Raw genomic sequence first — 13,133 nt, 5'->3', positions numbered from 1 at the left:
CCAAAATCTTTTATCAAATAGGAACTCGGCAGATATTATCATTAAATGCTACAAATTCTTTTCCTTCCTTTCAAGCCATTCTGAACATGGACAACACTGTGGTGGACCTTGAGACCTTGCAATCCCTGTATGACAATGTAAGTTGTTTGAAATATATTAATGATTATACACTACGCTTTTTCATTGGTAAACGTTTGATGACACAAACTGTCACTGAAGGAAAAAACAAACATGTTTTGGGCAGTGTTTCTCAACCTCCGGTCCGTGGACCTGTAGCGGTCCTGAGGATTTTGCTGGCTGCTGGTCCCTGAGCTGGTTAACTGACACTAATTTAGTCAGCACTACAGTGAAAAAACATAACTTGCCGGTCCCTGACAGAGGAGGGACAATGGCTTGCCGGTCCCTGACAGAGGAGGGACAATGGCTTGCCGGTCCCTCACAGAGGAGGGACAATGGCTTGCCGGTCCCTGACAGAGGAGGGACCATGGCTTGCCGGTCCCTGACAGAGGAGGGACAATGGCTTGCCGGTCCCTGACAGAGGAGGGACCATGGCTTGCCTGTCCCTGGTATCAAAAATGTTGAGAAACACAGGGCATGTGGAATATGAAAGGTTAATCAATGGACAGGCAAACGTGTCTACATTACCACAAGTCATGTAAGATTCACCAACTCACACAAGTTCCATGTAGAGGTTGTTGAACAACAATATCATCTAGATTTGAAGCTTTTAGACTCCAAATGTAGTGGTTTACAACGAAACCATCGTTGTTTAAGTTTCATGTCATATAGTTACAGAAAGCTACAGTACTAATGTAGTCAAGCCACAGTATTAGCAACTAGTTGTAAATCAGTCAACGGTTATTCATTTTGTTTTATTTTGACTACTAAACAAAAACTACAATTCCCATCAATTATGTGCACCTTCCTTGGAACATGTGGGAAGGCAGGCTTTTCATAAACAGTCTTTGAATCTTTAGTCATTACCTAAGTCTTTATAGTGTTTCCAGAATAGTTGAATGATTTTGCTGTGGATGTCAGTTCCACAGCGTCTGCTCTGAACATGCCTCTGTATCTGGAGTTCATGTTCCATCTGGTCCACTTGAAAGGCCAACTAAAGGAAATGTGTTTTAAATACCAAAACAAACATGGAAGCCACAATCCCTATTGGTATGTGTGGTGTTTGGCCACAGAGTCAGCCCTGTGTACTGTATGTATGCTGGAAGGGGATAGACTTTTCTCTAGGAAACATCTATTGTCATTTAAAGAAGTTGGCTCCTCTCTTGTAAGACATGCATTATCATATAATCATACATATTATCTCTATTGGATTTTAATGTATTTCTCTACACTGGTATAATAGGCACTGTTTTATTAAAGTACAATGGGATAATGTAATAAAGTGTGTTGTTATTTAATTACAATAGCCACATCATTAGCACTGCAAGACTGTAACCGGCCAGTGGATGGCTCATAATAATGGCCGGAACGGAGCCAATGGAATGGCATCAAACACATGGAAACCATGTATTTGATGTATTTGATACCGTTCCACTGATTACCACGAGCTCGTCCTCCCCAATTAAAGTTCCCCTAACCTCCTGTGGTTTAACCTGTCTATTTTAGCTGAACATTTGGATCGTTATGTCAACAAAGAGAGAAGCATGAAAAGGAACATGTTTTTTCAATTTCAACCTTGATACAGGTTTAAGATACTATGACATTCCTGAGAAGCTTTTGGCTGGGCAACACAAGAGGCCCGTCCTTTGACTTCTAGAGCCACATTAATAATATTGAAAATGACTGTGGCTTAAGACATGGTGTAGTTTTGAGGAAATGTGTCATAACCCATAAGAGTCTAAGTTCTGTCTAAACCGGAGTTGGGGGGGAAGTACTACTAAGCTATATGGAATTGTTTTAACAAGGTCATACCAAGGATCATTTTCCTATTTCATTTAGAATTTTAAGACCACTTGAAGAATCCAAAAAATATATTCAAAAATGATTTGATGAACATTGTTAATTGGCCTTACTGCTATTAGCCCATACAAACGCATTTAATAACAGATTCACTACATGGAACAACAGACATAACTCTCAGGTATAGGATAGACACTTCAGAACAAACTTTCTTTAGATTTGTTTTGGGGGGGGCTAAGTAAGATCAGGAAACATTTATAAATATTTAACCCCTTATTTTTGTCACTAAACGGTCTCCATATATACTTCCATACATTTTTTCAACTGGTACCTTTACACAGACTGATCTTATTAGTGTGTAGCCCAAACTGTTCAGATGCTACAGACAGAAGTTGACAGATCAACTGTACCGATTTCAGACGAGTCCCAAGACGCTTGTGTGGGTTGGAGAACACCATTGTGTTCTTGAGAGTCTCATCTTTCCATAGAGGGGTCTTAATAGTTTGTAAGCCAAACCGTTCGGTAGCTACAAACGATTCTGTGAGAAGAGCGATTTTCGGGATGTCTCATGGTCATTCAAACACCGCCCTAGCTCTGTCACCTCTCACCGCAGATGCGGAAGTGTTACATCGGCAGATGTGGTGGATTGAGACTGCAATATCTGTAGCTTAAACTGGCAGATTTTATGGGTATTTTTTAATTACGCTAATTAGATTTCCGCGGGGGCGTGGACATCGACCTTAATAACAGAGGGTCTGCTCAACCCAGGAGTCAAATTGAGGAGCCAAATTGTTTCTCTTTTGTATTGCAACTCCATCCTGTCTCCCAGTCTCCAACCCCTAACCACAGTTGGCAGTGTAGCCACCCTGACTTCGGAATAAGGGGTTCTAATGGTTACACCCTCACAGTTCTAGAACACACTCACAAACACAGAGCCTTGGAGAAGGTCACTCCTCACTTCACAGTAAGACGTGGAGTCACCCTGTCTGTGGGCTCTGAAAATATAACCACTACTGCTCTCACAACACAATCCCACAGGAAGGAAGAGGTCACTGTGAGGTACCCCTCCCCACAAATATCAGGAGTCATAATCATCTGACAGGGAACCCCTCCCAACACCACATTACTGTGCACGTGATAAGCATCAGCATGACAAACCCCAACACTTGCGCTCATGACATCTACTCAGAGGCTGAGACTGCCGGGGTTGAGGAACATTATAACAACACTGTCACCTTGTATGAAAAACACAGGATTGGTGACAGTGACATGGGTCAATACGATAATAGCACCTCAGGCTAGGTTCTCGGTCATCAGGAAACAATCTTGACTTGAAGTTTAATGCCATACATGGGAGGTTTAGAAAAACACAGTTGACCAGAAATAAAGGATTGGTCACACAGCAGTTGCCTTTCTCTGGAATGTTGCATGCAACTTTCTCTCATACTATCACAGCCAAAGAGAAATGTACCAATTCATAGATCTGACCATCATATCGTCTTGTCCACAAATTACTCCTCACGTTGGTACACCCAGAAGTTAAAAAAGGACCTGTTTCATGTTAAATGTATTTACACTTTAAAACATATCGTTAACCAGAACCAGAGCTTACCCTGGCAGACCCAAGGCAGAGTGTGTTGAATACTAATTTGCCCTGTGTTTGATCTGCTGCTGCTGAGTTATTCCTGGGCCAGACTGGAGTCAACGTCAGCTCCCCTAACCTGCTTCCTCAGACAAGCCTGAAGTCATGAGAGACTTAAAGAGTTTACATTTCTCTGTGTCGGCCGTTTTATGGTTTTGCCATTTTGCATCAGGCCTGTCAACCTCTATTGTCTTCTTGCTTTTGTTAAATGATATGCCATCTCTGGCCTGGTTTATTTTTATTCGATCACCTTGTACTAAACTGTGGTTTTGTGTCGGAGAATGTGAAAATATCTCATAAATCGAAACCATACTATAGTGTTCATAAAGTATCTACAAAGGGTGTATTTGACCACATTCAGTTCCCTTCTATGTGCAAGAACAGGGTATGTGTGCATGTACGGTATATCTCAAGCACAAGGTACACTTTTGTGTTTCACTTACAGTTACCAAATATCACTCTCTTTACCTATTTCAGAGAGCCCAGCAAGATGAGATGGAGAAGATTGAGAAGCACATCAAGTCATCCAAAGATAAAGACGACGCAAAGCCATTGGACAAGCCTGAACAGTGAGAGCAAATGTAGGCCAAGAAAATCACCATTTCAAAATGATGTCTGCCTTTTATCCCTATCATCTTGTTCTTGTACTTTCCTCTTCCCTAAGGTTTCTCTTCCAGCTGTCCCAAATCCCCAATTTCTCAGGAAGGGTGTTTTGTATCCTCTTTCAATCAACCTTTGATGAATGTATCTCCTCCATCCTCCGGAAAGTTGAAATCCTTCAGAGAGTGTGTACGGTGAGTCTCCTCTACATTCTGTCTGAAAACAGCCTGTGGTGTTAGCGGACAATGTAATGTACAGCCATGCATGGAGAGTGTTCAGTACATAAGGAATGGAAGCCAGAATCTCTGGCGAGGGATAATATACAGTATGCCTCCTAGATACCAGATGCACTGAACTGAACTATCTCTTGCTCTTCTTCAGTTTGTCTATTTCCCCTCCTCGATCTTCTGTTTCTCTATCCTCTTTTCTTTGTTCTTCTTCTTGTCACTTTGCTTCCCACTTCTCTACCTCTCTCTTATATATTTCCCTTTCTCCTTCTCGTCCCTTCTCCACCCCTTCCTCAACTCCTTGTCTCTATCTTTCCCCATGCTGCGTATCAGACTCTGCAGAGAGGTCAGTGTGTGATGCAGGTGCTAGGTCTTGTCTTAGCTTTTGGGAACTTCATGAACGGAGGGAACCGATCGCGCGGGCAGGCTGATGGCTTCACTCTGGACATCCTGCCCAAACTCAAGGACGTCAAGAGCAGTGTGAGTGTATGTTAAGCTCTGACCGTAACTGCATTATTACGGTGCTTAGGGAATGTCTTTGTCCCCAAATGAGTGAGTGACTGACTGCTTGTTAGATGTTTGGTGTACCGCCAGTGCTGTCTTGTAAGAACATAGTGGTCAGTGTTTTCAGTATTGGAATCGCAGAGAGGTGCCCATAAAGAATATAAGACAAGTTACCAGCGTTAAGTTATGACACTCTCCCCAGCAGAGGTTTCCTTGTGTTTGATGCATTGCTTCTAAGTCCTCTTTAGATGTTTTCTCCATACAAATTAGAACATTCTGCTCTAAAATGATTAGATTAATGACAAAAAGGATTTACAGTTTATTTATTTGGATCTTTTCAACTGTCTCTCTTTCAGGATAACTCTCAGAGTCTTTTGTCATTCATCGTTGCTTACTATCTGAGGCACTTTGATGAGGTATGTTCTAGTTCCTGTTTATTTGAATCACTTTCTGATTTACTCTGATTTGCTGGGATATCTTTCCAGAGCCCTTTTCATCTTCCCTCTCGCCAGAGGATAGCGTGGCTTATTTTTTTAATCAAATTATTTATTTTCCTTTCCTTTTCTCAGTTCAACTCGACCTGTAGCACGTTAGCTGGCACAGGATCCAAAGGGGGCCTATTGTAAATAATTAGGTTAGCCAGATGAGATGAACTCAGGCGAGAGTATGTTGCCAAAATCAACCTACACGACACTGTTCTGGGCTCCTAATGGCTCCCTGGTAACACTGATTGACAGGATAAACGTATTCTTTGATTACAATGGCTCCTCTCTAGCTGACAACTATAACCACTACCACCATTGCAACCTTATCTTACTGGGAATGTTTGGACTACTGATAAGAATGGTCGAGACATCCAGCCCAATGTTAACTGAGATGTATGCTGGAGAGGGTTGTTCTGGTCTTTGATGATGATTGACTTTGACTGTGTGTCTGTATGTTGTCAGGACGCAGGTAGAGAGACCTGTGTCTACCCTCTCCCTGAACCCCAGGATCTCTTCCAGGCCTCTCAGATGAAGTTTGAGGACTTTCAGAGAGATCTACGCAAGCTAAGGAAAGACCTCAAAGGTGAGACTGGATCCCACAAATATATTATCTCCATTTGGAGCTCCACTGACAAACCTTGGACTGTATATCACCAACACCAGGTAGTAAACCTGAGTCAATGTTGATTATGACAGGTGTCACATCATGTTTATGACCCATTGTGTAGGATTTATGAAAGTATAACTCAGGTGAAATGCATCCCTGTATCTCTATCATGGGAAATTCTTCCAAGTGTGCCCAGCCATAGTGATGTTTTGATCACAGAACAGGGCCAACAGATAGCATCTGTTTGTCGTACAGACCACCAAACCAGATGGAGAGTCAGGAGCAGACTCCTGTAGAATCACAACACAGAGAGCCAAACAAGCCAGGTTCAAGGGGCTTCTCCTACCTGTGTGCCCCAGCTCAGGCCCCTTAGAGTGGGTCAAGGACCTGGAGTGGCCGCCTTATTTATGCTACCCCCTGCATACTCACATTACAAACCATAAGATCTGAAGGTCCCATAATTAAAACCTTCAAAACTATCAGTGTACTGGGTGGGTAGCAATACTGTTTGACAGTCATCCAGTTGAGCAAGAACAGAATATAGTCTGTGTATCCTTTTCATAATAGTTCAACCTAAATACTAGGTCACTTCGCATAAAATACAAGTCCAGGTAGCACTTACAAAAATGTTTTAGAGGTTTGCAGGGAATTACTGACTAAGGCTGAAGTCTGTCAAGTCTTTTCCCAACAAAAAGCCCTGATGAAGTGTGGAAATCAGATTACACACTTAAAGCCAAGCTCATTGGTTGAAAACAAAATCCCTGTGCGACCGAATGAATGACTGAATGGGGAAATACTTATTATATTCATTAGTCAGTCCTGACTCATTCAACACTTACAGCACATTATAGGGGTCTACAGGTGGGGAAACATTAACGCTAACAGAGTGCATCTATTTTATATGTGTCAATCAAGAATAATCACCCAAATCTCCTCTCTTCTCTTTCATGTTTTATGTATCTTACTGTTAAACCAAGGCTCCTATTGTTTTTACTGCACTGCAATCAATCTTGTGAAGCTTCCGATTATCAGGTTTCCAAGGTCCACTGGGAGACTGACTCACGTCCTCATTCCCAATGGCAGAGTACCATGATGGTGTACATAAATGCTTCATCACATACTGTAGGTTCTCTTTACTTTAGAGGGAACAGCTGAGTGTTGCAACAGATGTGGGCTTCGATGACAGTTGCCTGGGGATTAGGTTAATTAGTAGGCATCCCACAGCAGTGGGCTTGGATGGCCCTCAGGACAACAGCTAGCTCCACAGAGGGGGCCATATGGTCAACCAATTAACTCTGAGAACTCTGGCAGGCAAGTTTTGGATTCATCATGGGCGCTGATGGACCGTGACTCTGGGGTGCGCCAAGGGACGTTTAAGGAGTCTGCAGGTTCCATGGGTATCACTCATTGTTTGGAGAAAAGTATTAGGGTGAATGGGAATGCATCATTACTGGTTAGTTTGCCTTTGCCCAATCCACATCAGTTATACACATTATGTACAGTAATTAGCCCCAATTACACAAACAGGTAGAGTGTAATACTGCAATGTCAAAAATAGTCTTTACAAGCTGTCTCGTTCTTTTTCTTCCTTCTTTGTCCTCCTCCACTCCAGCATGCTCGGCCGAGACAGAGAAGGTCTGTCAGGTCTCTTCTGAAGAGCACCTGCAACCCTTTAAAGAGAAGATGGAGGGGTTTCTGAGCCAAGGTGAGTTTGCGAACACAGAGTACAGACAGGCAAGAAGTGAAGGTGCCCCAGTTGTAGTTACTTCACAAATGACTCAACCATCACTGAGGCCATTTTGGGTTGTGGCTGAGACAAATAGACCATTGATCAATGACAAAGGAAGCCATTTTGGTTCTTCAAGTAGTGAGAGTCAAGCTTCGAGACGGATCATTGATACCCCTTATCCTTGGTGCAACTAAAGTGTAGCTGCCCCAAAGATGAAGGCGAATGCCTCAGATATTTCACTGGGTTATGTTCAGTGTCAGAATACCTGACATGAGGAAGCCATCTTGGATCTGTGTTAGAGAATAGAGTGTAGAGATGGGCAGTTGATCATCATGCTAACCTTTGGTTAGACTGCACTGCATCTGTCCTGCCAAGACTGATGTCTCAGTTGCTCCTCTGGTTAATATACAGTGTTTGGAAGAAAGATGTGCAGAGATCATCATTCTACCTTCTCAGACCTGCACCTTGTGACTATTTGCACTGACTCTCTGCACATCAAACCCTTACACACAAGCACACAAGCACATGCGCACACACACATACACATACACACACAAGCACATAGACATAGACATATACACACACACACTTACACACAGACACACACACAAGCACACACACACACACAGACACACACAAGCACACGCACGCACGCACACACACACACACACACACACACACACACACATACACACACAAGCACATAGACATAGACATATACACACACACACTCACACACATACAAGCACACACACAGACACACACAAGCACATGCACGCACACACAGACACACACACGCACACACAGACACACACACACACACACAGACACACAAACACACACACACGCACACACAGTCAATGCTGCTGTTCTATTATATACTATTTATTCAACTGAACGACCAAGTCACTTCCCACTTTATATTGTAAATACAGTCATAATTGACATAGCACACTCATAATCTTTGCTGTATATTGTATACTGTATACATGTATATTGTATACATATCAGGCTATTGCAATGCAATTACCTTCTTATAACTTATTTTATTATTGTACTGCAATGTTGAGGGAGCTAGCATTTCACTGCACATTTTATACCTGATATAAACTGTGTACGTGACAAATACAGTTTGATTAGATTTTTATTTGAATCAACGCAGTTTCCATGGAGACCTTTGCTTACACCAGACTGCATTGAATAACTCAAGGCTATTGTTTCAGCTTTGTGCCTGTTGTGATGAGCTGCAGCAGCACCTGTTAGCTGAGCCTTTGACCTCTGTCTGAAAGACATTTCAAGAGCAGACGTACTTCCAGGCCAAACATGAACACATAATGTGGGCTATAGGCAGGATTGGACCCTGACAGGTTAGATAGTGTAACTGTAATAGCAATCTGGTTTGTCCTTGTCTTCCTCCTGTTCATTCTTCACCTCTTTTCTTTCTCGTTTTACTTTATGGCCTCTGGAAGAGCCTCCTCTCTCAACCTCACTCGTTTACTCTCTCGTTCTCTCCATTCCTCCCTCTGTCATATCAGGAAATCAAATAAACACTTGGAGGAAGCTGTTTACCCTGGGAACAGTTAAAACAGGGATAATGAATTAGCAGTGGAACGAGCACTGATGATGAATCCACCTAGCGCCTTCCCTTTGTGATCGACCATGTTTGTTTTCATTTGACCACAGTGTGTTTGTTTATCACCCTCCCTCCCAGACCCTTTCAACAACCTCCTGTAAAAGAGTACCTTCACCCCTGCATCTCAGTCCTTTTAACTTACTTAACACTGAGGTAAAGCGTAGAAAAATCTGTTTAAAAGAATGGAACTATGCTCATCATAACAGAGAAAATTAGGTTTGGTTTTCATGTCTATTAAAACATGTAGGATATCATTCTAGGCAGTTTTACATAGCAGGCTATTTCTAGCTAACTGTTCCCATTCTTCTTGTAATTCTGAGCTCACTGGCCCCTTCTCAAGTGATGTTGTATTCAAATGAGAGTTGGTAATCTATAACACATGCTCTTCTGCTATGTTGCTCACTGTCCTTGAGTCCAACTTTAAAGGAAGCCTGGATGAAAGCGTCTCTCTGAAATAAATATTGGGTTTTCCCTTTGATGCAAATGACGAGGTTGTCCTCAGAGAGAGGAATGTTCGGTGTAACACTGACATGTGACTTGGAAGGCTCCAGACTAAATTCGCTGGTTGCCTCCACTGTGGCAAAAAAAAAGCAACAACAGCAATGTCTTATTTGTGTTATTTCTATAATTTCAGACCCTGGAGTTAAACAGTTTCTGGCTCCACAGTTTCCACCACTCTTGTTTATTTTCTGACCATGAAACTAACCACAGAATAACAGTGAAAGGGGACTCGTAGGAACGGCACTGTTTGGTCTAGCTCGATTTTCCCCGCTTGTTTCACAGATTCTCATGCATGCGATGCCTTTGATGGAGTCTCTGTGCCTCCGAACAGAACATTGGCCATGTGATTATCTGTTTCTGATGGAAATATTAAGATTACTAATATTGTCTGCGTGCTCTCTTTAGGGGACTGATTACTGCCTTGGTTACAAGGGTTGCCTACTCATACCATGTCAGATAAGATTTATTCGGTGTTGTCCAGAATCTATTTTTAAACCTCTAGACAGGTACTTACGCTACCGTTTAAAAGTTTGGGGTCACTTAGAAATGTCCTTCTTTTTGAAAGTAAAGCTCATTTTTAAGTCCATTAAAATAACATCAAATTGATCAGAAATACAGTGTAGACATTGTGTTAACGTTGTAAATGACTATTGTAGCTGGAAACGGCTGATTTTTAATGGAATATCTACATAGGCGTACAGAGGCCCACTATCAGCAACTATCACTCCTGTGTTCCAATTGCATGTTGTGTTAGCTAATCCAAGTTTATAATTTTAAAAGGCTAATTGATCATCAGAAAACCCTTTTGAAATTATGTTAGCACAGCTGAAAACTGTTTTTCTGATTAAAGAAACAATTAAACTGGCCTTCTTTACACTAGTTGAGTATCTGGAGCATATTTGTGGGTTCGATTACAGGCTCAAAATGTCCAGAAACAAATAACTTTCTTCTGAAACTCGTCAGTCTATTCTTGTTCTGTGAAATGAAAGCTATTCCATGCGAGAAATTGCCAAGAAACTGAAGATCTCGTTCAACGCTGTGTACTACTCCCTTCTCGGAACAGCACAAACTGGCTCTAACCAGAATAGAAAGAGGAGTGGGAGGCCCCGGTGCACAACTGAGCAAGAGGACAAGTAGATTCGAGAGTCTAGTTTGAGAAACAGATGCCTCACAAGTAGTCAACTGGCAGCTTCATTAAGCAGTACCCGCAAAACACCAGTCTCAACGTCAACAGTGAAGAGGTGACTCCGGGATGCTGGCCTTCTAGGCTGAGTTGCAAAGAAAAAGCCACATCTCAGACTGGCCAATAAAAATAAAAGATTAAGATGGGCAAAAGAACACAGACATTGGACAGAGGAAGGACATTTCTAAGTGACCCCAAACTTTTGAACGGTAGTGTACATATGTATAGAAGGCCTGTATTAACTCACCACATACAGTCCATGTTGTATGACATTTTGGATGGATTTAAAATGGATTCCATACTTCTTTGCTGATTGTTATTCTGTTGCATTGATCTGATGACGTCCATCCTGTTCAGATTTCTGATTGGTTATTGATGAGCAATAGGAAGCAGATGTAGAAGAGAGGATCAGTATTAGAATGATTTAGTACAGGGAGCCGTGGACAAAAGTGATCGTCCCATTGGACATGTCAAGGTTTCTTAGATGTCGCTCTGGCTTCAATTACACGCAGTGATTTGATGTTCCCTCGATAAAGACAGGCCGAAGATCCATGCCAAGAAAGATTCCTACCCGTCTACTTTAGTGGATGTCTTGGAAGGCTATGAAGAGGCTATAGGTTTTAGGTTGCTATGGATTTGGAAGCTGCCCTTGAAGGCTACTAACAACATGTCGTATATGGTATCTATCTACCATATAGGATTGTGTGTGAAAGCAATATAGCTGGAGAAACACGCAGATGAGATTGGCTAGGTTTGAACCTGGGTCGCATGCATGCCACAAGACTGTTGTCAGTCCAAGAGCAAGCGTGGTTCACCAAACCAACTAAGGTACCTTTCACCTTCGCTTTGACATCCTCGTCTGCATACTACAAGACTGTGTTAGCCCACTCAGCTAAAACGTTGGCCTATAGGCATTTTCTCAGAGAGCTAATGCAAGTCAGGTCTCAGACAAAGACTGGTTCACCAGAACACCTTGGTTACAGTATCACAGACTTCCTCAATATCTCAATGAAAATGAACTGCACTGTACATAAAAAAAATTTTATAAGATGTTGATTCGTTGTACATTTGTAAGGCAACCAGCTGCGATAGAATTGTGAGTTTGCTTAACACCATTTTTTTTGCAAACTCACTATCCTATTGCAGCTGGTTGCCTTACAATTGTACGTCGAATCAACATCTTTGTTTATACAGGGTGGAAGAGAGAATTAGAGAGAGAATTATGAAAAAATCCTCCTAAGGCTAAGGATATCTTCTAGAATTCCTCTGAGTTTGAGGATATTTCACAATAATTCCCTGAACTCATTAATACTAAATGTACACAAAGAACACTTGCCTTGAAAACCATGGTGTTCATTTGTCAGTGGTGCCACCGCAGTCAGTTCAACACTCAATTACATGAACTAACCCTGAAAATGACAGCAAGTGTTATTAATGTTGATGTGTGAAATCCTGTGTAAACTGTCTATACAGGGGAAACCCAGTCATTCTGCCTATATGAGAAATTGTATAAGCTACACTAGAATGGACAAAAGTATGTGGACATCGAACATCTCTTTCCAAAATCATGGGCATTAATATGGAGTTGCTATAACTGCTATAACAACCTCCACTCTTCTGGGAAGGATTTCCACTAGATGCTTGAACATTGCTTCCATTCAGCCACAACAGCATTAGTGAGGTCGGGCACTGAAGTTGGGAAATTAGGCCTGGCTCGCAGTTGGTGTTCCAATTCATCCCAAAGGTGTTCGATGGGGTTGAGGTCAGAGCTCTGTGCAGGCCAGTCAAGTTCTTCTACACCGACAAAACATTTATGTACGGACCTCCCTTCGTGCACGGGGGCATTGTCATGCTGAAACAGGAAAGGGCTTATCCCAAACTGTTGCAACAAAGTTGGAAGCACAGAATCGTCTAGAAAGTCATTGTATGCTGTAGCGTTAAGATTTCCCTTCACTGGAACTAAGCATACAAACAGGCCCAGACCATTATTCCTCCTCCACCAAACTTTACAGTTGGTACTATGCATTGGGGTAGGTAGCGTTCTCCTGGCATCCGCCAAACTCAGATTCATCCATCGGACTGCCAGATGGTGAAGCGTAATTTAT

The 13,133-nt window shown here is 42.2% G+C and overlaps 1 protein-coding gene across 1 annotated transcript in view; it reads left to right on the top strand.

The window, feature by feature from the left end:
* The window catches only part of LOC115135047 (formin-2-like), a 69,251-nt gene that overhangs the window by 32,168 nt on the left and 23,950 nt on the right, over positions 1–13,133 (top strand). The window contains 7 exon segments of the mRNA XM_029669267.2: positions 76–137; positions 4,037–4,128; positions 4,224–4,353; positions 4,720–4,866; positions 5,247–5,306; positions 5,838–5,958; positions 7,595–7,687. Coding sequence (XP_029525127.2) covers positions 76–137; positions 4,037–4,128; positions 4,224–4,353; positions 4,720–4,866; positions 5,247–5,306; positions 5,838–5,958; positions 7,595–7,687 — 705 coding nt within the window.

The sequence above is a fragment of the Oncorhynchus nerka genome, linkage group LG10 (assembly GCF_034236695.1).
Source record: "Oncorhynchus nerka isolate Pitt River linkage group LG10, Oner_Uvic_2.0, whole genome shotgun sequence".
Taxonomy (NCBI): Eukaryota; Metazoa; Chordata; class Actinopteri; order Salmoniformes; family Salmonidae; genus Oncorhynchus; species Oncorhynchus nerka.
Note: the sequence above shows the minus strand (reverse complement) of the source record. Positions and strands in the feature narration are given on the sequence as shown.